Raw genomic sequence first — 24,329 nt, 5'->3', positions numbered from 1 at the left:
GAGAAGGAAGAAAGAACGATTACAACCTCTTCTTGATGGTCACAATGATTAGAACAAGTGTAGATGAAGATTGATGACCATTCTTTGTCATCTTTAAGTTGCGCTAAGTCGAGTGTTTCATCCTCTAAATTCACAAACGAGAGCAAGGTAGGTAACAGCTGAACTTCAAAAACACGATCCGAGCCACAGGCACAACGAGGGATAGTAGGGAGTCGTTCATTTGATGGGAACAATGGGCTTCCTCCTGGATATGCGATTCTAGATGCTACACATCTCTTAACTTTTACCTCAGAACCTGCGATGGATTACGCTTGATGACAGAATTGAATTTCAAGAGTCTGGACATGCTCTTATCATGGTCATAAACCTCCATTCCTTCACCTTCCATCACTCCTTCCACTTCAATACGTATTGGTTTCTTCTTCTTCTCTTCTGGCTCTTCAAACACCTTAAATTCACTTCTACTCAAGAAACTCACATCTAAAAAGTATTCACAGACTTGAACCCGAGATGCATCTGTTATAGCGATTCCGGGAGCGATCGATGGTGATTCTATCGTTGTCTCTACAGTCTCAGTGACTTTAGATTTTGTTGAGTTCTTGGCTTCCATCTTCGTTAACATCGCCATGATATCATCTTCCATAGTGGAGTTTGATGATCCAAAGTCCCAAGATAATCCAAGTCCCTTCGATGGCTGTTTAGCTTTGACTGGTTTCTGGTCCTCCTTTTCTTCTGGAACAGGTTGTTGTTGTCGAATACATTTCCAGCTAGACTGAGAGACAACCAAGTCAACTACCCCTTTGAAGTCAACTGACACTTGGAGGAGGGACAGCAAAAGATATACAATACTCGATCCAAATCTGAATCTGGTTCATACAACTACTTTTGAGTACATTAGTAAATAAGAACTTGAACAGCAAGGACCATTTCATTCCCACAACTACCACACAGAAATGGATAGGACTTTGGAATCTCCGTAAACCATAACTACGAATTATAATAGCAAAGTATTGAAATACTGGTAAACCACCGATCTTACTATCTAGGAGAGTAAATCGTTCTTTGGTCCGATAAGGCTCTGCTATGAGAACATGTTCTGGAGAATTCTTAGGAAACATGATACTACTACAGCAATTATGATACAAAGAAACGATAAGTATCTTCATCATTCTTAAAAATCACTTGAAAGTAACGTTCTTTCAGTTTCTCAAGTTCTTGGGAGAGTTGAGTCTCATTACTCTTGTAGTACAGGATATTGTATTGATTACGTCGAAGTAAATCCTGAATATTCTCCAATTGCTTATTACAGTCCTTTCCCCTCAATTTAAGTCGACGATACTGTAAATGCAAGGCACATGCCTGGATCTGTAGACTCATCTGCTGAGCTTCTGTGGTACTGAGTAATGTTACAAGATCTGCTTGCAACTTTTGAATCACATTTCCTGAGAGGATTGACACCTCATAGAAGTGAAACTGATTTGTTGTAGCAAAAAGGCGTGCTTCCTATCAATAATACAAAAGATAGAGAACGACAGGAATGGATACTTCGCGTTCTTCATCCATATCACTTTTGAGACCTACAAACACAATTTCAAGTGTTGGATTGTGAATTGTTGCCGTTTTGATAGTTCTCCAAATAGTCCTTGCAAACTCATACGAGGCCTATGCAGTAAGTATTACCTTATTAATTCATACAAAAGAGTTGATACAATAAGCAAGGATGATGATCTGTGTTTGTGCATAATACAAAGTTGCTATTGAATCTTGACATACTGTAGATAAAAAGAGATAAGATTGACGTACTCTTTCCGCTCAGTTCCCAGATAAGAAAACGCTGTTGACAGTCTTTTCCAGTTATTATATGATCCCACTGGGTAATAAGTGCCTTCTGGTCTCTCGAGAGACAACAATTGGAAGTTGTTAGGTACTTAATCAGACTTGACTTCCCGATTCCTGTTTCTCCCACAATACACATACGGACCTAATTCTAAGTCCAATCTATCATTGATTACAGGTTCATTATTCATTCCATAACAAACAATGTTACTCCTGAGATTTAGCCTTCGGGCACTCGCTTCTCTTGTGTCCCGTTTCACCACAATTGTAGCAGACCATAGGATTAGGGCACTGACTCGAAATGTGTCCTACCTGCTTACATTTGTAGCAAATAGGTTCATTCTTGCACTCTCTCATTCGGTGACCAGGCTGCTCGCAACGAGTGCAAACAATCTCATTCTTGCAGTCACGAGCGACATGACCAGGCTGAAGACATCTGTAACTAAATGTTTATTCCACTCCTCCAAGACATACCATGCATTCATATAGTGGAAACGACGTCTTCTCCTACAAATAAGAATGAAAACAAATCTCTACGTTGGGCAATTGCGAGCAATATGGCCAGGTCTGTTACAGAGACGGCAAACTCTTTCATCAGTCTTGGGCTTCTCAGATCCCTTTGAAGGCTTTTGAGGCTCTTCAGGTTTAGTCTCAGGTTCCACGACCTCTTCTGGAGCACCCTCCCTACTTATGAGCCCAATGCATCACAGTCACTTTTCCTCTTCAGGTGTCACCTTCTTGGGGCAATCCTTCGACACATGTCCGGTCTCACCGCAATTGAAACATCGACGGGGACGGCGGAAACCACGGCGTCTAGGGACAAAATGTTCCTTCCTATATACATAAGTCATTCCAGTCACAAATCACTTGCCATCCTCTTGAGGAGCATTATCCTTCTCTGGACAGTTGCGAGCAAGATGTCCAGGTTTCTGGCAAATATAGCACAAACGCTCCGTCGTTTTTTCTATTGATTAGGAGAACCACCAACTACTACCTTCCACAGGTTCTGAAGGGACCTGATTCTCAACCTTAGTATTATTGTTCTCCATCTAACATATAAAATCACTCTCCAAGCCCTCACGAATTTAGAATGAATCCATAATGTGAGTTCAGTGATTCCATAAACACAAATAAACGATATTGGGATTTCTCAAATACTGTCAATTTGAGTTATCCGACTTGCACCAATAGTCGAATGAGTGGTGACTATTCTCTGTTGTTAAGAAATTACAGGTTCGATTCCTTATGGAAACAGTTTATTCTTAATCTATAATGAATCTAAACAACAAACAATCCATTTTCTAACATAAAAATATAGAATATCATTATTCTGACAGATATATCCTGGACCTTCGATGAATAATTTCCCAGCCTTCTTCACATTATCTTCTCCTCCAAGCCTAATATAGTCGTCATAGTGCATCACTTCTGCCTTTATGAACTTGGTTTTGAAATCAGAATGGATTCGTGCTCCTGCATCAGTTACTGTGGACCCATTCTCCGTATGCCAAGCTCGTGCTTCATTTCTTCCAACAGTGTAGAACGTATTTAACCCTAAAAGACGACTGCAAGCAGAAACGACTTTGTTTAATGCACTTTCCTTCACTCCGAACTGGCTGAGATATTCAAGTTGCGATTTTGAATCTCCAAATAGTGTACTTTCTTGTTCCAATTGAACTGACATGATCACATAATTTGGAGTATTTAGAGAATCAATAACCCGTTTAGTGAATTCATTTCCTGTTGCTGCCGACTCATTGTCCGTATTCAGAATATACAAAGTAGGGATAGCACTAAGAAGTTGGAGACCTTTGAAGATTGGGAGCTCATCTTTCGTCCATGTAAGAGAAGTCAAAGTCTTTCCTGATTCAATGGTGCTGATGCACTTATCAATAATCTGAAGGTTCTGTTTCACCTTGGGTGTACTTCCACTCCTCGATTTTGACACCAACTAACCATCAACAAATCTGCTTAGGCTCACCTTATCATGCATCTTCTGAAGTTGGGTTAAATCAGCCAATTGCAACTCCAAATTGATTGTTTCAATGTCTATTGACAATACAACAGCTTAGTTATACCATCCAATGGATCGATTCGGTTATTCACGTGCAGGATATCACTATTTTCAAAACAACGGACTACCTGGAGAATTACACTCACTTGCCGAATAGTGCTTAGGAATTGGTTCCCCAGCCCTTCTCCGTTATGTGCTCCTTTGATTAACCCCGCAACATCGATGAATTGCATCTCATCATACACAGTCTTCTCAGAATGACAAATAGAAGCCAGCCTGTCCAATTTAGGATCTGGAATAGACACAAGGGATCATTAAAGAAATCATTTTTCCAGTTACAGAGGAAATCGTCAAGGATATCTGCTTTGTTTGGATCAATTGTGCAGAATGGATAATTTGCCATTTCTGCTAGTTCTGATTTCGTTAATGCATTGAATAATGTTGACTTCCCCACATTCGGTAAACCAACAATCCCAACAGGTCGAAATAACCTTTTGAACAATGATATCCTTTTGCAACAAGAAAAGCCAGACTTGGATGTTGATACAAACATGAACTATCACCAACAGAAACACAAAAGTGAACTAGGAACAAAAATGGATTCTTCTATTCTAAACCAGGGTTCTCACTGAGTCGCATTTAACGAATTGATACTGGCGACGGTATTGGCTATACAAAAGATGGAAGTATTTAACCATACCCATAATAATATGAAGAATATTCTCTCCATGGAGATCACTCTGAATGAACGACTTTGATTGTAATATTGCATAGAATAGAGGCAAAGTACATACTAACAAGAAAATAAATGATACAACATGTTTCATTCTGTGATTATCCTTTCGAGGATATCTTCGAACTCCCCTAGGTGTCTGGTGAATCTGCACTGGCATGAATTGCGATTCTGGAGAATATCACGGAATGTACAAAGAAGAATGAACAAACAGAACAACAACCCAGGAGTAATTACACATTCAGAGAACTACGGTAACTGCTTACAATCTTTTCGCGGATCCACAAGTACCCATTTCCTAGAAATCAGGTCCATCTCAAGTCCATACGGATGAACAAAGGACAACGTGGATGATAGACAAGACGATTTAGCGATACATCAATACTTCTCAGGGCAGTCTACAGTCCATAATTCTCTCAGTACCTACTGCGACATGGGGAGACACCGTTACACGAATTAACAAATACTGATACATCATTACGATACCCACAAGTCCGTAGACACCTTGCTTCAGAAGAAGCAACGACATTGGTAACAACCAAATCTCTAAGGAGGCAGATGCCAAGCCAAAGATTTCTCTCATAAAGTACTCTTTTTCTGCAGGACTAGAAGTGAAGGTTACAATAAATGCTCACGTTCGTTGAGACCAGTTCTGTTCTGGCATGTACTTGGCCATAGCAGCGTTGATTGCGTCCGAAATACGCCTATACATGAGAGGAGAATGAAAGTGAAACTTTAGAAGAGAAGGCTTCACAATTTCAAGCGATTCACGAACAAAGATCATGATCGAGGCAAATTGACTTAACGAGATCTAGAAATGACAAGAGCTATATTCACTTACTAGCATCATTACCATAGGGATTAGACGCGTATTCCGGAAAATCATAAGAGGCATCATGTACTGAACAATCGAATCCGAAGCCACACGTTTCCAGTACTATATATTATAATTCGATTCAATTAGCACATAGGTACGGAAAACAGGCATTCCATATGACTCATAGACATGAATCAGAACAATTGAGAGATAAACAGCGAAGTACAGTGAGGTAACCTTCTTGAACAATGCTGGGAATGGAAGCATTGCAACAATCTAGGGAAACAGGAGACATCAATAGTACATTCAAGATAAGGATGAAAACACGAAGTAGATTTCCGATTGTTTGCATTGTCTTAACAGCATTTCCAAATAGCTTATAACGGATGTTATGTTGAGATTCCTTTTCAATTGCCTATTTCTGATAACAAGAAAGTGTTTTCGACTTTGTCAATCAATTTCTGAATTGTATCCTTTGTGTCTGACAACGATAACGCTACATATGAAGACCCTTTCAATCTATGAACCTTTCTTATACTCTTTGATAGCACTCTGATAATCCTTCATTCCCATATAACAAGAACCCATTTGTACATGTCCCTTGTACCAATCAGGATCAATAGAAACACATTTCGTGGCATCTGCAAGAGCCTTATCATAGTTCTCTAACAATAGATAGGCAGTACAACGATTGCTATACAACTTTGAATTGTATGAATCCACTTCCATTGCCTACAAATATACAACAGTCTATTGCTGTACTTCAGAGTAGCATCGAATAGCACCATCATAATCTTTTGCTTTCAACAACGTATTTCCTCTCTCACGAAGGGCCTATATGATGAAACGAATGGAGTACTTCAACATCTGAATCATAGTCGCTCATTCTTCGTTCTTTTTTGAGTGCGGAAAGGGAGTTTCAGGAATATAACTTCTTCTAGATGCTGATTAACAGAATTCCAACAAACAAAACGTTAGAGAGATTGAGAAACATTGTACCAGGCTTGACAGAGCTCACTGATACTGTCAACAACAAGATCTGGAACATAGTAGTTGTGAGTACGCTTATATTCCATAATATACGGTGGACACTGTTGACAATTCGCTAGAGACAAGGCATTATTATGAACCAGCTGTGGTTTGTGAGAAGTTGCCGGATTCGAAGTGTCATAATGAGGTCGTACATAACAAGAACGTGAAGACAATGCTACATATCACACAAAAGCCGCATAATTACCTAGGGCAGCAATGAAATCATCCAAATGATCTCCTGCCAGTAACAGAGATTCGCAAGGAACGCTCCATTCATTCCCAATACGAACAAATGGGTCGACGTTTGGTTTCGACGGTTGAATATCACGACTATAAGCTAGGTCGATTTTGGATGTAAAGAGACAGAGAGTATTTTCCAGACATCTTTGACTATTACGAGTCAAAAGAGCAACACGAATCCCTAGACAGTTCAATAGGTGAATCAGTTCGTCGGCTCCTATCTTCTAAGATGTTCTTCGCTAGAAATACCTGGTTGTAACTGAACATTCTTTTGCCCTAATAACTCCTCCTCTTCCACAATCTTCATAGCCCGTTGATACTCTTCTCCAGAGTAATGAGATCGAATATACGGTACAATATCCTCACCAATAGGAATGTTTGCTTTTTCGTGGATTCTCTTGTAGTTGATCAACCCTATTTATAAGGTCTTTACATCAGCCCGTACCTGGAACGGTGAGAGTTCCATCCACATCAAATATGACTCCTTTGATCGGTTTCAGGATGTTTTGGATCCGGTTAGTAGGCAACTTGGAAATATGTGGGATCATATCCTCATCCATACAACTGCAGCCTTTTCAACAAACAATACCAAAGAATATGAACAGAGGATACACTCGACAGAATCGTCTTTATCACATCAGATACACCTAAAAATCAAAGGGATCGAACAATATCCCACAATACAGAGTCGCCGTCGTCTTCTTCAAACACCGAGTTCCCAGTGATAAGGAGAGTAAATTCAATAGATTGCTCATGGACAAGTTCACTGTTTTTTGAAATGAGCCATCCCCTATTAACAACGTCTGTAAACGCTCTAGATTCTCAAATGTCACTTCTTTAGCATTTCGGAAGGATTCTGAACCAATTGTCAAATGTTCAAGAGAATGAAGATCTATCTGTCATCATCCATTCATCCAGTACCTTTGAATATGAGTTTATGAATGGAGTTCATAGAAGAATTACCTATGGACAGGGATGCAAGGTTCTCAAGTCCTGATAACACAAACGAGGTCAATTTAGAGAATGCAAAGTTATTAATTGATAATGATATGAGTGAAGGAAGGTTACTCAATGTAAAGGAATGTGCTGAATAAAAGGAATACGATCCCAATTCCAAGGTCTGCAATGAAGGGAGATCGGTAATCGCAAAATCTCTACAGCAATAGAATGAATATGAATCATAATCAGTTTCATCACTTCCAATAATGCAATCTGTTAATTGTGGTAACGAGGAAAGGGAAAAACTCGAAAATTCCATACACGTACCATTATCCATTAGTAGAGATGATAACGAAGGTAGATCTGTGATAAGACGAACTACAAACACATACTCTGCAATGAGAGGGATTTAAATAATTTCTTATACTGTTTGATATTCGATGAAACATGATTACCATTATAAGGATAGCGGCAGTCTCCTGTGGACAATGAATTGAAACTCAAATCAATGTATTGAAGATGACACAAATCTAATATATTGAATGAAAAGAACAACTGAAACCTTTCAACACCAGTTTCAAAATGGAAGAGAGTGCAAATTGATTGACTTGGAGTTCACGAACTGTCTCCGAATCTATTGTCTCAGATTTGAGCTTGAAATACTTTCAATGCGAAGGGTTGTAATCTGTTTTAAGGAGTCCGCAGGAATCGACAATGTCTCCATTTCAGCATCTGTTGTTCAATAGGATGTGTTCTTCATACTTGTAATAGTAAGATTGCGTAAGGATGGAATGGATGATAATAGAAGTAACACTGTCGATAATTCACCTGTAGAAGAAGGAGGAATCAGAACCAAAGTATGCAATTTACACTGGATTGGAAAGAGATGTTCCAGAAAGATTGGATTACTGAGAAATGTCTCTAGAAATTGCACATCATGATGACTTAATTCTATTTCTCATACTATTTCGTTCTCATTACTTAATTGACTCGATTCTTCAAATGCAAAAGGAAATACACCCTTCTGTGTATCAAACAACTGCCTGTCATTCGGATAGACTTCGGATCTCAAATACAGTGATGAATCCATATACACTTCATCTCCAATTCGAGGAATCCAAACATCCTCATTGTAATGATACTCACCATTTCCAATCAACTTTCCATGCTCCCAAATACCATGAAGACTACAACCATTTGCATACATAAGAATTCCTTTTCCTGATGGAACTCCTTCACAAACAGCACCTCGATAGATGTCTCCCTGCTGATTCAATAGAATTCCATCTCCAGTGGCATCTTTGAGAGAATGGAGTGATACAGCAGTGGTCATTGTAACAAGAGAAGAATTCAACAAGAATGTAGAATCAGCAACCTTAGTCTGTTTTTGAATAATGAACTGCATCAATTGAAGATAGGATCCAGACTCATTCCACTCATTATCCTCTGCAATCATTTCTCGAAAGGATTTTCTTTCAATACAATTAACAAACGACAGGAGATTAGTGAGACACTAGAATAGAAGACTATATAAGAGAATACTGCAGTATTCAGATTTGCAATCTTGAGACAGAAGAGAACGAAACGACGGTACAACTGATTATTAAAAACAACAGACAATCTTACAGTATCATCAGCACCAATAGACCCAGCATCAACGGATTGGGATGAACTGTATTCGCTTACCGTCTCTAGAATCCGGTCTACCAATATCTACTCATAACAGTGAGTATCAATAGTAACATCATCTCGATAATACTGCCCATTTGAAAACTGACACCCAACACATCTCTCATTCTTTCCATAAGTAAATAATCACATTCAAACTAATTTGACACAATTCGAGCAGACAAAGGACAAACAACAATTTGAAATATATCTTTCAAACAGTAACATCCCACATAAACCTAGAGTAACACCGGAAAGCTCATCATACAGCAATGCTCGGAATCGTTCAGACGAGCTAATGAATCGGAAATAAATCCCCTGAGAAGTGTCCTTCCATAGGGGGACATCATCCTCTGAATCAAAACAGTTTTTGGATTTTTACATGACAGTTTTTCTATCAATTTCGTCATTAGTCTTTGAATCCAATATCTCCTCCCTATGTTGATACGCGGACTTTCTACATGTACAGCCTTATTTAACTCCATTTATTCTAAAGTCTCCCTATCTAGAAGTGTCTTTTGCCGATATGTTTCGGGATCTCGTCATATAGGACAGGTAAGGGAGCCATATATTCATATTATTATGTAGCCTATCCACCAAACTCATCCTCATTTAATTGATGGAGATGATCTGACACCAGGTATTTCTCTTAATGAGTGATTACTTTTTGTTTTCTTGATCTCCAGATATGAGGATCGACAATTGTTTCTGCTTTCGCGCCTGCCTGTGGGAAGTGTTGCTCTCATCAGTTCCTCTTCCCTGAAATATCAGTCCTGGAGTATTCCATATGAATATAAGCAAAATTCCAGTTTTCACTATCTTTGTGGAATCGACCAACCGAATATGCTTCTTGTCCTTCAGAAACTGCAGCGGAATGAAGTTCGACGCTGTTTATTTATGAAGGATAAGCCAGAGTATTTTTAAAGCTATGGATTGATTCATAGTGGTCGTGTTGGGTATGTCACTCCACATCTATATCCAGAAGATGCGAAACTATATTTTGGAATTACAGAGACATATGATATATCTACTATTGAATCTGTCCTTCCATCCGTCATAGGAGACGCAAAATCTATTTATACATATACGACTGCTGACAGTTCTATTAACAAAGAAGTGACTTCTGTACTGAAAGGACTTGAAGGGCTGACTGTTTCGTAATGATTCCTTCTCTTTCTTATTATAGTCCTTTGATTCCAGAGCTGGATCGAATCCGATGGATTAAATCTCTTAACGAACAGAAACAGCTCCGCTATTCTGCCAGCATCTGTACCAGCGCTTTCAACGAACTATCTTCTATTCCATGTTTTTATTCTATTTTTCTCTTATTCTAGTAATTGGAATCGAGAATCGGCTCAGTACAGCGTTTGAGTATAATGTTAAGTTACGAGGAGCTCAGTCTGTTGCTTTTCCAACTCAAATTGCAGGAGGTAGTAATTCTCAATATGTTCAGTACTCCTGTAACGATTGTATCATTAATCCTGGTGATGTTCTTTTTTCTTTATCTAAATGATGGTTAGAACATTTTAATCGATTGTGGTGTTCTCATGAATGGATACAATAGTGATATGGCTCGAGTTGTATTTGCTGGAGAAATGAAGTCTGGGACCAAGGCTCGTGCCGATATCTATTTAGGTGTTAATGAAGTGTATGAATCCTGTTTGCAGATGATCAAATCCCAAGAGACTTGGTTGGATTTGTAGATGATTGTTACTGTAGTTCTCTTCAAGATGTCCATTTAACCATTGTGAGAGAGTTATCAAAACTATTAAAGGAAATTGGAGTTATGAAATCCAGTAGTGTTGAGTAGGTGAAGATTTAATCTGTGACATAGAACAATCGTGGAACAGAAGCTCTATTTCAAATACTTCCCTCATTATGTAAGAACATTGATTCATGATCCTGTGTAGAGTTGTCACTACATTGGTCTGGATAACAATGATACTCCTACCGTTGGTTACAGTACTCCACTGACTCCAGGTGTAGCCTTCTGTATCGAACCTGGTCTCTACGTAGGGATTAATTGAGTGTTTCATGTAGTTTGATGGTGATGATGAAATTCCTGAGGAATTACGTCATTTTGGTGTTCGAATTGAGGATACATTCCTGTATGTGGATTCAAAGACAGTAGATGTGTTAACAAAAGACTCACCACGTGTATGGGAGATGGAGGAGTGATAAGATAGATTCCTAATAATCTTCTTTAGCGGTTGCACTGTTTGTGGAAAATGTACTCTTAAAACAAACATTTCATTTGCTTTGATGAAAATAAGTGCCTGTTATCACTAGAAGAAGATCCATGTAAGAAAGGAAATCGATTGGCCCTGTCCATTCCTTTCGCTTGTTCACTATATATTTGTATAAGCCTCGAATATCACTTTCAATCTCTATATATCAACCTCCATACTCTCAAATACGGCCGTTGATGGGAGTATCGATTAACACAAGAAGTGTATAGAACCAGTAAAATACACCTTTTCTGTACATTATAACACGATTTCTTCCTTACGTAAGAGGCAACTCATCAAAGAGAAGCCATTCATAGTGGTAGTTAAAAAGAGCGTTTGTAGTTATATAGTCCATCGCAATGAGTTCATTTAAGTCTGGTTTCCGACAATTCCAGTCCATTGGATCGATAGTCTCCATGGGAGTTGATTCTCGTTTCGGAAAACAATAGTACTCCCATCCAGATTCGTCATTAATATGAGGCAGTGACACTTCATTGATTCCAGATGTATCCTTCCTTTTATCACGAACCATCTATTTATCATATCTAGAATCCATTAGTACATTTCTTAATCTTTGAAAATCATCAAGTACCATTTTCTCCCAGGCCTTAGAATACCATTCTCGTACCTATCGATTATCAATTCTTATGATATTAGACATCATATTCAGCAACATCAGAGAGATTATCTTGAGAATGAGTGTTTGATGGAGGAGTCTCCATATAATTACCTATCCAGAGACTTACTTCAATTTCAACAGTAACGATATCAGGTATTTGAGAAGCTTCATTCCGAACACTCACCAAGTACTCTAACGCGTTCAGGGGTTCTCGTTCAAAATTGATATTCGTTCCATAGTATTTTGGAAGAGCGAACGCACCCTTCCCACTCTGCATGTTTGATTACTAACAAACACTTCAGGCTGTAGTCAACTTTGCAGCTTCTGTAATAACCTTTTGAGCTATGTCGGGATTGTTTACCACGATATTCTTCAGTTCCTATCCATTACCAACATCCATCACACTTACACTCTCACCAGCTGTATAAGTAATAGAAGGATCATCTAAGAGGGATATTTCGTGTCTTCGGAAGGCAGGATGAACAACAATGACAAACAAGTTCATGACAGAGATTCCTAGAACCACAAGACCAAATATCTTTTGAACGAATGTAGGAATCGAGAATAGGAGTGTCGACAAACTAAAACCTTACTATCACCATCTAGCCCTACAACAAGATGAAAACTGATCGACCAATATAAGTGAACAAGAAACCATATTCAGCTTTAAATCGGTTGTTGATTCTTTTTGTATGCAACTCAAAAAGAAAGAGAATCCCAGAAAAGAGACAGCAGTAAGCTGATAATAGGAATGTACTGATATTAAAATTCAATAGATAGGAAATAGATGTGAGAATGGTGAAAGTACAGACGACGAAAGACGTTAGCAAGTTTGTCCATCGAAGAAACGACAACAAATGACGAATATCAGACGTCTTGAATTCGGAATATTTGGTAGTTATATATGTCCTATGAATTATCGATCCAGTTCTGCATAACCCTGGTGATTCCAGAAGACCAGTTTTCTGTGGATTAAATGTCGTAACTATTCATACAAGAGTGGAATCAGTGGAGGCCACGGTCTCAGCCATATAATATTCTGGTAGGAAAGATGAGGATTTTGGGAACAATCTGATTGGACAATTAGTATTCTTTTTCAACTTGATAGTGTGGACTTCAAGACATTGTAAAATCGTTAGAGTGTTAGAAAATCGATGATAGAGTAAGAAACAACTAGACTCATTCACCTTTCAACTGTTCATGAATCAGTATATCTTTTGTCTGGCAGTACCCGATGACATTAACAATCTCCTCATTCTTCATCACTGGTCGCAAGATTCTAATACAATCCAACCATAAACTCTTCGAGTAGGGACAGTTGTTAATAGCGCTATAAAAAAGGTGTTTAGCATTATAATAGTGACCACAATTAAACTCATAACAGATATAGCTTCTCCAAAGAATAGGACTGTTGCTAAGATACGGAATCTTTAATAGCCGATCAAATAATGCTAGAAATAAAATAAAAATCACAATTCTACATCGAACAAAGAATGTTCCTGGAAGATGTCCTTTCTCAGTATTCAAATAGGTCTGTTTATGAAGCAGAATCATAGTAAGCATGTATACAAATGTAATGACAACCATCTCAGGTGGTTTGTTTTCAGGGAGAATGAAGGGATTCTCCATTCCTTTAAGATAATTGCTGAAGTATTGTTGTAATGGCTACATGAAAGGGGAAATAAAATCGTACTCCTGCAAAGATGTTCTGATTATCATGTTTGCTAAGCAATACTAAGAAGGGGATATGCTCATGACAGTCCCGCAATGCTGTAACAATCTCTTTGTGCAAAATAGACTTTGGCATTAGGAGCGATTGTGTAATTGCTGGAGTGAAGAATGATCTAGTATCTGTGAAGAGTAGAAGCGAATGATTGTATAATAGAGATAACTTATATGAATGTAGCTTTAATACAAGATAGTTCACAGGCTATTCATCAACCCATTTACCATTCCTCACATAATATTCCTCACCAGAGGGTTGCAATAACGAAAAGACTAATTGCGATGACTTCAAAAGACCTTCCACAGATTGTGTGAGGTAGGCCTTCAGCATATGTAGCTGAGCCACAGCGAAATACACAGAGAACCAACTATCACCCTCCTGGTACTCTGTCTCTCGTAAGGCATTACTCTCTGTCTTTAGAAGAAAGAGGAGTTTTCGATCCAGTTGTGCCTCATCATTCGTTTGCATACCTTGAAGAATCTCCTGTTGAATGCTGGAAACTGCTTCTGTAGGCCATAGTGAGAGTGTCTCAGAGTTCCCTTCCATAGTAACATGTCTCTTAACTTCGCTCTGGAGGAGAAGACAATGGATGAGTCGAATGACGACACAAGGTCGATATCGTTGTGAAGCAGTATCTAATCGCTCTAATAGCTGAAGGGTACCTCGAGCAATCCGTAGAGCCTCTTGGATATGGGAACAACGAATACTATTATCAATATAAGAAAGGAAGAGTGGGATTGCATTCCGATGGGAGGGTAACTGCAAATAACACTTACTCAATTGGAGGGCAGCATCAATTAGTGAAGATGAAACCTCTAATAATCATCAATGAATCTTTCATATACTGTATTTGGCTAATATAACTTCAAATACTTCATGAGCAAGAATGAGTGTGATTGATGAATCACTATGATGATTGATGATCCAACAGAATATGTTCCGAATCTATCTATAATCATTTTACGATGGATCTACCAAATGTTGACGACGTTCATCCTTGAAAACTGCAGGAGTAACTATGATCGGCAAAATATCGTCAAATTCTGACAACAAATCATACTGGGGATTCAATAATGATAAAGAACCCTCATCTTCTGTTACAGTCATTTCATGAACTCGTTTATATAAAGGAAACGTTTTTGTTCTCAATGTAACTCCCAAATACTGAAGTAACACGAAAAACAAATCTTCGTAGATTGTGGGCTAGAAATGAAATATATATTCAGAAATGAACAGTTAAGTTGATTAGAAAGGGTTCAATATCAGAAAACACGACTGAATCCGGATCTTCCTCAAACGAAGCCATTAGTTCCTCAAAATCTTCTTCATGTAGCCAACTACAGGAAAATTAGAACAGTACCAATACTTGACGAAGGGATCATCCGAACTAATGCGTTGAACTTTCACATTTCGTTTCTGTGTTGTTTCTTTCACTTCCTTACTCTGATTCAATTCTCTAATTCTTACTCCCACTTCTTTAACAGCCTTGAGAATGCGTGCATAATAATCCTGTTCGGAATCCTTGACAGGCATAGGAATTCGATAACTGTATAATCAATCCCAATATGAAACACTAACCCATGAACACGGGAATATACCATTTTGTATTCACTATCTACATTCTCTGTCATGAGTTGATTCTCTTCCATTTTTTCCTGCTCATCGAGATCAGCCAATTCTTTCTTAGTAGGTTCATGACAAGGCCATGGAGTAAGAGAAGGCATGTCTTCGTCTACCATAATCATCCAAACCTTTACAAACACGTCACACTATCATGACTCCCATCTAACATCTTCAATGCTTCTTGTGCTGAATTCATCAGAATGTATGAACTCCGATCTTCTGAAGCTTCTGTTGTCTTTCCCATCTTACGTAGTGTGGCCTGGGTCCAATCAGACCAAGACTCATATGAATCTGCACCAAGTAGAGAATCTCCGTGAGCAATATAGTAGGATTGAAAGAGTTGACGTTTGTATGCTAAGGTCTTGCCTCTTGTGAGTGATGGGGCCTTGACATAAACGATTTCCAATGAATTATACGTTTAAGTTGAATTCCAAAAGAAGTCGCAATAATTGCAAACCTCGCTGAAACCCTCCTCGCATTCGTTCAATACAAGCAAACTAATATTCATAGCCACTCTCTCTCAAATACAAGATAAATCACAGATAATTGAGATCGTTGATAATCAGCTACATCTAATTCCGATACTCCACTTCGTAATAATGAGCTACATGATAATCTCAGTATATCACTACTAATAGTGTGTATTCATTTTCTGAAGAATGGAGTGAAATACCTCCAGACAGGAGGCATACTAGAGATTAGATGAAATAGCAGAACTAACAGAGAAATTCGTCAGAGTGGATAACTGACTTTTGATAAATCCGATGAGAAAGCTCTAATAATGAATTCATCCTTCATTCTTCACTCCATCTTCGATTCCTTGATCTAGAAGTGTTTTCTGCTCTGTTAATAATTCTTCTCCTGATTTCAGCTACACTTGATCAATCGCATCTGACATACCCGCATCAGTACATGTAGTCTGGCATTTAACAGTCTTGAATCATTTGGAATCTTCTTTAAAGCATCTGATAATAGTTGATATTCCATTTCTAACATACTCATCTTCATGTCAACTTTCATCTCGAACCTACTCGTTCCTTCTTACTTTCAGCCTCTTCTGCAGCTTCATCATAAATCGCAATGTAATGAATCCACGAACGGATGTTCTCAGGCTCCATGTCAACACGTTCCATGCAACGACGAATTCGTTCCTCTCGCAATTCCAGACGTGAGATTGTACCAGCTCCCTGATCTGACGGGAGAGGAATAAATGGAATGCTGTTACAATCTCCATATTCCAGTTGTAGCTCAGGAGTTAACTTTGCACGACTGTCATCAAGGTAATCGACTCCAATGCCACGAGCCCGATTATCTAAACGAATACGATCATATGCAAAGTTGCGCTGAATGATAGATACATCAGAGATCCGAGACTATTTGAGAAGAAATAAATGAAAAATACATCTTGAAAATAACGATTTAACTTGCCTGTTCGGCGATTACGACGAAGAGAGGCTTTATCACCAGCTGATAAGTGTTCAAAACCCAAGATTGTTCTTGACTTTTTGAAACTACAATTATCAAACAAGAAGACACTTACAAAGGAATATCACCACTATAGGTGCTATCAATAACAAGATTATCACGGTCTCCACGATTATCCAAAAAGAATAATGCTAAAAGTCAAAAGAAAACACAACTTGAACTGTTATCATCTGGAAGTGGAGAAGGAGATTGTGGTTTCTCTTTCTTAACCGAGTGACTACTGTGAGAAGATACTTTATTACTTCAAAATCAATTCTCTAACACATCGCCTACGGATGACTCAAAATAGCTTGAGTCTGTAGAATACTGCTTTCGTGTTCATGAATATAATCACGATCCACCTTATTTACTTCTGTGTTCAAATCACTCTCTACAGTTATTGCTATAGGTGATTGTCTTCTCCTTCTACATCCTACAGTCCTCAGAAATAACCGGTCTTTCTCGTTTATAAGTCGTTTTGTAACTGGAACCCGACTTCAACCATGACAGATTCTACTCTAATCAGACAAACCAAGTAACGAACATTCTTCTCCATAGAAACGAAAAAGTGACAAGTCAAACAGTATTCTTTCTCGAATACAAAGAAAACTATGTTTTCGCACTTTTCATGGGGTGATAATTCTGGCGAAAATGACGAAATGGAGACTAATGGAGGAGCATTCCAGATGGATGATGATCTTGGTACTGTATTATCGGATCTGATTTACGTATAGGACTATCAGATGAGGAAGTTGCTCCTTCTACCAGAACGGATAATCTTTCAACTGCTGGAAATAGTGATGTGACTCGTCTTCAAGAGTTACAGTTGGAGCTTCAGCAACGAGATGAAGCAATATCGATGAAGTCCGATGAGATTCGACGCTTGGCTCTCCAAAATCATGAATATGAGACTCAAGTAGTATTTGAATAAGAGATATCATTGAAAGATGAACAAGCTAAAAGAAGAACTAGAGAGCTTGAAAAAAGACGATAAAGCTACACTACTAACTGAAAACGAACAATTGAAAGCTGATAATGTATCTATTCAAAAAGGTAGTATTTGTTCTATTGTAGTTATTGTTTAGATCGGAAAGCTGCATATGAGAAGGTTATTCCTAGTCAATTCGATGACCAATAGATTCAGCAGTATAAAGCAAAACTAGAGAAAGCCAGCAGTATTATTACAAAGGCCAACGCAATGAAGCATGAATTTGAGAAGCTTCAAGAGGAAATGAAGGTAAAGGATCAGGAAGTAATATTTTCATGATTTCGTGATGTTATAGTTGGCTTCACTACGACAAAGTCCTAATGCTGACGGTTCTCTCGTGGCTCAATTGCAGGAACAATTGGAGGCTGTGAAAGGTCTTCTAAACGAAGCGACAACTCGTAATGATGCATTAGAATCAGAGACAAATCAATTGCAGAATGAACGAGAGGAATTAAAACTTTCGCTTGAAAATGAGAAGAAATCCTTCCAGGAGCAATTATCTGCATCTCGTAAAGAGTATGAGAAACTGCAAGCGGTGAATGAGGAAGTGAATGTGGCTCTAACAGCTGCTGAGACGCGATGTGGTGAACTGGCAAAGCAATTGGAAGAGGGAGCATCAGATGAAAGGAAGGAACTGCACAGCCAGTTAGAGAAAGAGAAGAACGAACTGCAGATGCGATGTGCAACTGTGGAGGAAGAGAACAAAAGACTTCAAACCCAGTTGGAGAAGGAGAAGGAAGAATTGGAAAATCAGTTGCAAAGAGAGAGAGAAGAGTTAGATAAGGAGAAGGAGGAACTTCAGAGACAGTTACAGATAGAGAAGGAGGAGCTGGAGAAGGAGAGAGAAGAGTTGGCAAATCAGCTTGAAAAGGAGAAGGAGCTTCAGGATCGGCTCCAGACAGATGCAAAGGAAGAAAAAGAAGATTTACAGAATCAGCTTAAGGAAGAGAAGGAAGCACTTCAAACTGAACTGCTAAAGGAGAAGGAAGAAAAGGAAACTCTTCAAACTGAATTCAAGAACGACATAGAAGAGTTGCAGAAACAGTTACAAAGTGCAAAGGAAGAAAAGGAAACTCTTCAGAGTCAGTTTCAGAAGGAGAAGGAAGAACTCCAGAACCAGCTGCAGAAGGAGAAAGAGGAACTTCAGAACCAATTCCAGAAGGAGAAGGAAGAACTCCAGAATCAACTCCAAACTCTCTCTTCAACCAGTCAAGAGAAGTCAGAACAAGAACAAGAAATGCAACAGTTGCGCTTAGCAATCCAACACCTCAATGATGAGAATGGAGAACTCTCGTCTTCTCTCTCCAAAGCCCTTCACGAAGCAGAATCGTATCGTTCTCAAACAACTACTCTTCAAGAGCAAATCAATTCATTATCACAGTCAAAAGAAGCAATAAGAGCTGAACTTGAAGAGTTAAAAGAAGATTGTGATTCCCGTGTTCTTCAAGCAAAGAGTTCTACGGTTGCTGAATGTAACGCACTTTTAAATAAGAAAGAGGATGAGAATCAACACTTGACAATCGAATTGGCTAGCATTCATCGTGAATTAGAAGCCACTAGAGCCGAGAATGATGAACTCATTCATCAACAGTCTGTATTGAAGAGATCGCAAGATGAGACACTGCAAAGAGCCACACAGGCTGAGAAAACACGAGATGAACTTCAAGAAGAAGTGGAGAGACACAAGAGAATGGAAGGTGAGTTGCGTGACCTGGTTACTCGAGGACAGGAAAGTTGTGAGGCTTTAAAGGCAAGTGCAGAAGAAAAGGAAAGAGAAGCGGCTTCGCTCCGTGAGACATTAGCAAAGAAGGAAGCAGAGGCAAAGGAAGCAAAGGAGATTGGTGGAGCAAAGGAAAGTGAAGTGAGTGAGTTACATGAGAAAATGGAGAAACAAGACCAATTGGTGAAGGAAGTAGTACTGAGAATGAAGGATAATGGATAGCTCCAGGAGCAGGTCCAAGCCAAACAGAGAATTATTGAGGAGACAGAGAAATTACGCCTTCAGTTAGAAGAACAACAAGAAGTGTGCAATGCAATGAAGGAAGAGGTGAGAGTGAAAGAAGTCTATGATGAATAGGATGAGAATCGTAAACGTAAATTCCTTCTGGTGAAAACTAAATATGATAAGGATTTAAAGGAAGCAAATACCATGATTCAGAGTCTCCAGGATCAATTGAGTCATGTTGCTTTTGATGGAACAATCTGATGAATAGTCTGCTATCTCCCAACAATCGCAACAGCAGATCCAAGAACTCACTAGTCAGATTGAGTCCCTTCAACAGACAATGTAAGTGTGTCTTCTGATTCTGATATAGACACGAACAACAGGATCAAATCGCTCTGCTACCACAGCTTCAGACAGAATTGGATGCTAAGGATTCAGATCTAATGTCGCTCCGCAGCAACCTATCTGTTCTGGAGTCGAGATATGGAGATGCAAAAGCAAAATTGGAGAGTTTGGAAGAACAAAACCGAAAGAATCAAGAAGAATTGGAAGCCAAACTGGCCAAGGCATCCGAAACGAAGAAGGAGACAGAAACTGCTGAAATGAACGCTTTGAGAGAGGCAAATGAGAATTTGAAAGTTCTGTTAAGTGGAGCTGAGAAGAAGTATATGCGAATTTCGGGTCTGAATCTGGAATTACAGAAGAAGGTAGATAATTTGGAACAGAAGAATCGAATGAGTATGGATCAAGTGTATGATATGAGATGGGATTTGATTGTAGATCTGTGAATATGCGTCAAGTGAACCGAAGTACATTACGTGAAATCGAGTCTGAGAATGAATCAGAAGAAGAATTATCCTTGATTGGAAATGTGAGAATGAGGAGTGATACTGAGAAGTAGCAAAAAGAACCCATGGATGTGAAAGCTAGGAGAGTGTACAATAGACTACGACGTAGTTTCATGAGGCTTCCCCAGGATGTACAGAAACTTGTGGGATTCTACATCATTGTGATTCATGTTCTTCTGTTTATCCTCATTCTGAAATAGACTCTTTTTATGATTGTTAGGCAGTGCAAGGGTTTGTTTTACACACATTGATTAATCATTTTCTCATGTCCAGTCTCACATCAGTAGACGTCTATTGGGTCAAAGTAGACGATTATCCATGGTGGCCTGCAACTGTTAGAGTATGTTACCATCGTGATGACTAGGTTACTCCCAGTCAGCATATTAGCAATCAAGAGAACCTCTCGGAGAAAGGAACATCCAGTGATCCTACTGATAAGAGTGTTGTAGTCCAGTTCTTGGAGCTGAATATAAAGTGAGTGAGGAATATGGAATTCATGTAATAGGCGCTTGCTTCCAAATAAGAATGCCTTTCTGAGTTACCGAGATCACTCATTCAAGGAAACCGAGGTTCCGGAACAGTTGCGTGATCAATTTGAGTAGCATATTATTGTGGTGACTTATGGATATAGACGAGCGAAACAATTGGCTGATGAGTTCTGTCGAAATACACCTGCTCCAAGTCCGAGAAAGATGACTGTATCTACAGTAGTCGGATTAACTTCTGGTCAATTGTAGAAACGGAAAGACTATATCAGCTGGGATGAGTATTTCATGGGACTAGCATGTCTCAGTGCAATGCGCAGTAAAGGTCAAATCGAGGAGTACGTCTAATCAATAGATCCTAATACACAAGTGGGTGCATGGTAGTTCAAATCTAGATATACTTACTTCTAGTATTGTAAACAGTGAAAATCAAATTGTGGGAATAGGCTACAATGGTTTTCCTCGTGGTTGTAGCGATGATGCTCTACCTTGGGGCCGAGATGCACAGAATGAATTAGATACCAAGTACATGTATGTGTGTCATGCCGAAATGAATGCAATTCTTAACATCAATACTGCAAATGCTCGTGGGTGCAAAGTAGACTCCCTCTTTAGTTATCAGCTTAGTTGTATGTTTCTCTGTTCCCTTGTAACAATTGTACCAAGATGATCATTCAATCGGGGATTACCGAAGTAATCTATCTAGGAGATAAATACCACGACTCGAATATGTCTATTGCAGCTAGAAGAATGTTTGATATGGCTGGAGTCAAATACACAGAGTATACAGGAAAGAGAAGTGATATTGTCATTCATATTGCATAGTTAGGATTGTTTGTTCTATCTGGCCCATTATAGTCAAGAAGTCAGAGTTCTTCGTATCGTAGAAACGTAGTAACTTTTGGTTTGATTCAAAAGACTTGAAAAATTATCGTAATAGTTCATGGTTTGATTATTGATCCATATCTTGTAATGTGCAGAGTAGTATGGCACCATCTCCACCTGGAGGGTTTCCATCTCGCGAGACTCATGGTGAGAATACTGATGATATGGAAGACTCTGGGTTAACTCGAACATGTCATCTCTGTGGAAAAGCCCAATGTGGTCAGCGAAAGGGAAGAGTGCGTTGTGCTTACTGCAAACGTATCTTTTGTTTGCAACAGCTGTATAAGAAGTTCAAGATAAAGGCAAGTACAGAGGACATGGATTTCAAATGTCCTCGTTGTTTGGGAATCTGTTGTTGTGTTTGCAACTGTCAGAAGCCTCCACCACATGTGCATTGCAAAGTATACAAAGTGAGACAGACGAAACGCAAGACTGTCCCAAATGTGGATCCGCGTCCTTCTTTTCCCTCTACTATACCTTTTCGGCCCGAAACTATGCCAAGAATTGATCCAGGTTCTGTGAATCCTACTAATTTGTCTCCTCCAATTGACTACCATCAAGTTCAGCCAGCTCCGCTTCCATCAATCCCAAGTCCTATTCCAGAGCAGCAAGCACCTGCTTATTCGTATTATTCGACGGAAATACCTGGGAGTAAGAATGTGATTGTAGTCTTTATTCTAGTTCAACACAGTGACTGGTTAACCCAGTTGAATCTCCAGATGTTAGATAACCCAGAAGCTGGTGACTCAACTCTTCCATCCTTTTTCAGTACAGATGCGAATAACTCGGGAGATTTAGGTAATAAACTTGCAGTAGAATCGATCGTAGTTGTTGAAGGCGGTCAGAAGTTTGCTGACTCGCTTCGCAATTACATCACACATCGTCTTGAGATGAACTCGGTAAATCGTCACACGATTATATCCTGATTTCCGTGAGAACTAGTTTGCTTAATGATAACGAATCCAAGCTCCTTGATGCTGCTATGAAGTTGCAGATGAAGGCAGCCAAAAGTGATCTGGTGTTTCGGATGGTCGATTCATTCAATCGCAATACAGTCCAAGTTACAGTAACATGGACATTGATCAACCACAATCGAGGTCAAAATGAGCAGTTGCCTTCATTCTAGATCCTCGTGACTCGCTCAATGCTCTCCCAGGTCTCTATGTAGTAAATCGGTTTTATCCAACTATATTTTTCTCTATCGAAACAAAGGAAACAGATTATGATGATCACAATGATTCCAGACAAGTTTGTATGACTTTTTTCAACACGAATGCGGTGAAAGATATTCGCTCTCTCTGTACCTGTATCTCCTTCCTCGATGGAATGTTACAGCGAGTTGCCGATGTCAAGTCTATGGAGTCCTGGACCGAGGGACATTTGAGTTGGCAGTCTCGAGAAAATGTAGACCAGTACGAATAGAATGAGAGATTGAGGATTAGAACGATTTTGAAGAAGATGTTCGAACTCGGAGAAGAAGCAAGAAAGAAGCTGTATGAGACACATATGGAATCTCGAGTATGTGTTTCTTATTCCCGTTCTTCTTTTGGGATGAGTTTTGAGAATTTGCCATTGATGTCAATCATTCTTAAGAAAGTAACTGCAGAATTCCCTTCTGTGATCTACTCGATTGAACGGATGACATTTACGGAGGAGCGATGTGTTTTTGTTCTTCTTTTCAGTGAAGACAACAATTGGGTTAAAATCCTTAATCGATATGAATCAAATATTGAAGTATGTCGTGAAGAGAACTTTATGATGCATCATGTCAACTCACAGCCAGTCCTTCTTGATCTTTAATCCTCCCTTTTATTATTTTTGTCTGTTTGTTTATGACGAATGACATAATCAATATGGGTGGATTAAGGTTACAAACGCTCATATAGTTATCATCGGAGAAAGTCCGTGTCGGGGGTGTAGCTCAGATGGTAGAGCGCTCGCTTAGCATGCGAGAGGTAAGGGGATCGATGCCCCTCTCCTCCAACTTTTTCTTTTCTATTTCAATTCTTGTTTCATGTCTCTGAACGATCTAGAAAACCTAAATACTCTTTCGGAGGATAGTGAAGAAGATGAAGAAGTTTATATTCCTATTCCCTTCCGTTTTCATGATTTGGCTCAAAGAGACGAATTCCAACTTCTAAAGGAAGAGATCCAGAAGAATAATAAAAGAGAATATAATCCAAAGGTATGAATAGTAGAGTTATGGTAAATCAAAGGAAGTTCAACTTAGTTTGGATCA

At 39.0% G+C, this 24,329-nt stretch overlaps 13 protein-coding genes across 13 annotated transcripts; 3 read left to right on the top strand and 10 right to left on the bottom strand.

The window, feature by feature from the left end:
• Positions 1 to 19: 19 nt before the first annotated feature.
• JH06_0090 (hypothetical protein) lies at positions 20 to 2,321 on the bottom strand (the record flags this gene model as incomplete). Its single annotated transcript, XM_014674515.1, is given in 12 exon segments — positions 20 to 103; positions 135 to 244; positions 310 to 767; positions 797 to 879; positions 910 to 987; positions 1,020 to 1,106; positions 1,144 to 1,503; positions 1,531 to 1,662; positions 1,696 to 1,772; positions 1,804 to 1,959; positions 2,097 to 2,278; positions 2,296 to 2,321. The coding sequence occupies 12 exon segments, from the start codon at positions 2,319 to 2,321 to the stop codon at positions 20 to 22; spliced, it is 1,833 nt and encodes a 610-aa protein (XP_014530001.1).
• Positions 2,322 to 2,546: 225 nt separating this feature from the next.
• On the bottom strand, positions 2,547 to 2,885 carry JH06_0089 (hypothetical protein; the record flags this gene model as incomplete). Its single annotated transcript, XM_014674514.1, has 3 exons — positions 2,547 to 2,670; positions 2,704 to 2,800; positions 2,831 to 2,885. 3 exons carry the CDS (start codon positions 2,883 to 2,885, stop codon positions 2,547 to 2,549), a joined length of 276 nt encoding a protein of 91 aa, XP_014530000.1.
• A 218-nt stretch (positions 2,886 to 3,103) lies between these two features.
• On the bottom strand, positions 3,104 to 4,253 carry JH06_0088 (hypothetical protein; the record flags this gene model as incomplete). Its single annotated transcript, XM_014674513.1, has 4 exons — positions 3,104 to 3,787; positions 3,818 to 3,885; positions 3,915 to 4,126; positions 4,156 to 4,253. 4 exons carry the CDS (start codon positions 4,251 to 4,253, stop codon positions 3,104 to 3,106), a joined length of 1,062 nt encoding a protein of 353 aa, XP_014529999.1.
• Positions 4,254 to 4,816: 563 nt separating this feature from the next.
• Positions 4,817 to 6,286, bottom strand: JH06_0087 (hypothetical protein; the record flags this gene model as incomplete). Its single annotated transcript, XM_014674512.1, has 12 exons — positions 4,817 to 4,881; positions 4,912 to 4,981; positions 5,011 to 5,188; positions 5,219 to 5,287; positions 5,318 to 5,394; positions 5,425 to 5,520; positions 5,551 to 5,676; positions 5,705 to 5,815; positions 5,847 to 5,896; positions 5,928 to 6,132; positions 6,163 to 6,234; positions 6,260 to 6,286. 12 exons carry the CDS (start codon positions 6,284 to 6,286, stop codon positions 4,817 to 4,819), a joined length of 1,146 nt encoding a protein of 381 aa, XP_014529998.1.
• An 88-nt stretch (positions 6,287 to 6,374) lies between these two features.
• JH06_0086 (HAD hydrolase) lies at positions 6,375 to 7,427 on the bottom strand (the record flags this gene model as incomplete). Its single annotated transcript, XM_014674511.1, has 6 exons — positions 6,375 to 6,607; positions 6,638 to 6,889; positions 6,922 to 7,086; positions 7,118 to 7,243; positions 7,287 to 7,319; positions 7,352 to 7,427. 6 exons carry the CDS (start codon positions 7,425 to 7,427, stop codon positions 6,375 to 6,377), a joined length of 885 nt encoding a protein of 294 aa, XP_014529997.1.
• Positions 7,428 to 7,989: 562 nt separating this feature from the next.
• On the bottom strand, positions 7,990 to 8,335 carry JH06_0085 (hypothetical protein; the record flags this gene model as incomplete). The annotated part of the gene is made up of 3 exons (XM_014674510.1): positions 7,990 to 8,141; positions 8,168 to 8,245; positions 8,275 to 8,335. 3 exons carry the CDS (start codon positions 8,333 to 8,335, stop codon positions 7,990 to 7,992), a joined length of 291 nt encoding a protein of 96 aa, XP_014529996.1.
• Positions 8,336 to 8,350: 15 nt separating this feature from the next.
• On the bottom strand, positions 8,351 to 9,416 carry JH06_0084 (hypothetical protein; the record flags this gene model as incomplete). The annotated part of the gene is made up of 4 exons (XM_014674509.1): positions 8,351 to 8,562; positions 8,593 to 9,124; positions 9,154 to 9,314; positions 9,371 to 9,416. The coding sequence occupies 4 exons, from the start codon at positions 9,414 to 9,416 to the stop codon at positions 8,351 to 8,353; spliced, it is 951 nt and encodes a 316-aa protein (XP_014529995.1).
• Positions 9,417 to 10,122: 706 nt separating this feature from the next.
• Positions 10,123 to 11,486, top strand: JH06_0083 (Peptidase M24 domain-containing protein; the record flags this gene model as incomplete). The annotated part of the gene is made up of 10 exons (XM_014674508.1): positions 10,123 to 10,193; positions 10,224 to 10,436; positions 10,466 to 10,584; positions 10,614 to 10,768; positions 10,800 to 10,969; positions 10,999 to 11,085; positions 11,114 to 11,159; positions 11,190 to 11,291; positions 11,320 to 11,436; positions 11,466 to 11,486. The coding sequence occupies 10 exons, from the start codon at positions 10,123 to 10,125 to the stop codon at positions 11,484 to 11,486; spliced, it is 1,101 nt and encodes a 366-aa protein (XP_014529994.1).
• Positions 11,487 to 11,529: 43 nt separating this feature from the next.
• Positions 11,530 to 12,403, bottom strand: JH06_0082 (hypothetical protein; the record flags this gene model as incomplete). Its single annotated transcript, XM_014674507.1, has 5 exons — positions 11,530 to 11,666; positions 11,697 to 11,758; positions 11,789 to 12,039; positions 12,070 to 12,135; positions 12,167 to 12,403. 5 exons carry the CDS (start codon positions 12,401 to 12,403, stop codon positions 11,530 to 11,532), a joined length of 753 nt encoding a protein of 250 aa, XP_014529993.1.
• Positions 12,404 to 12,424: 21 nt separating this feature from the next.
• JH06_0081 (hypothetical protein) lies at positions 12,425 to 13,157 on the bottom strand (the record flags this gene model as incomplete). The annotated part of the gene is given in 5 exon segments (XM_014674506.1): positions 12,425 to 12,505; positions 12,521 to 12,707; positions 12,739 to 13,035; positions 13,066 to 13,091; positions 13,122 to 13,157. The coding sequence occupies 5 exon segments, from the start codon at positions 13,155 to 13,157 to the stop codon at positions 12,425 to 12,427; spliced, it is 627 nt and encodes a 208-aa protein (XP_014529992.1).
• Positions 13,158 to 13,305: 148 nt separating this feature from the next.
• JH06_0080 (hypothetical protein) lies at positions 13,306 to 17,495 on the bottom strand (the record flags this gene model as incomplete). The annotated part of the gene is given in 23 exon segments (XM_014674505.1): positions 13,306 to 13,577; positions 13,608 to 13,791; positions 13,820 to 14,056; positions 14,087 to 14,667; positions 14,698 to 14,797; positions 14,828 to 15,055; positions 15,087 to 15,189; positions 15,219 to 15,398; positions 15,431 to 15,584; positions 15,614 to 15,860; positions 15,892 to 15,972; positions 16,004 to 16,079; positions 16,108 to 16,166; positions 16,197 to 16,250; positions 16,281 to 16,346; positions 16,376 to 16,477; positions 16,507 to 16,848; positions 16,878 to 16,986; positions 17,016 to 17,091; positions 17,122 to 17,201; positions 17,234 to 17,342; positions 17,377 to 17,452; positions 17,472 to 17,495. 23 exon segments carry the CDS (start codon positions 17,493 to 17,495, stop codon positions 13,306 to 13,308), a joined length of 3,540 nt encoding a protein of 1,179 aa, XP_014529991.1.
• Positions 17,496 to 21,412: 3,917 nt separating this feature from the next.
• On the top strand, positions 21,413 to 22,030 carry JH06_0079 (deoxycytidylate deaminase; the record flags this gene model as incomplete). The annotated part of the gene is made up of 5 exons (XM_014674504.1): positions 21,413 to 21,430; positions 21,458 to 21,524; positions 21,561 to 21,585; positions 21,617 to 21,803; positions 21,833 to 22,030. The coding sequence occupies 5 exons, from the start codon at positions 21,413 to 21,415 to the stop codon at positions 22,028 to 22,030; spliced, it is 495 nt and encodes a 164-aa protein (XP_014529990.1).
• Positions 22,031 to 22,191: 161 nt separating this feature from the next.
• Positions 22,192 to 23,016, top strand: JH06_0078 (hypothetical protein; the record flags this gene model as incomplete). Its single annotated transcript, XM_014674503.1, has 2 exons — positions 22,192 to 22,741; positions 22,772 to 23,016. 2 exons carry the CDS (start codon positions 22,192 to 22,194, stop codon positions 23,014 to 23,016), a joined length of 795 nt encoding a protein of 264 aa, XP_014529989.1.
• Positions 23,017 to 24,329: the final 1,313 nt, after the last annotated feature.

The sequence above is a fragment of the Blastocystis sp. subtype 4 genome (assembly GCF_000743755.1).
Source record: "Blastocystis sp. subtype 4 strain WR1 chromosome Unknown seqid_0007, whole genome shotgun sequence".
Lineage (NCBI taxonomy): Eukaryota > Bigyra > Opalinata > Blastocystidae > Blastocystis > Blastocystis sp. subtype 4.
This window is presented reverse-complemented; position numbering and strand designations above follow the sequence as displayed.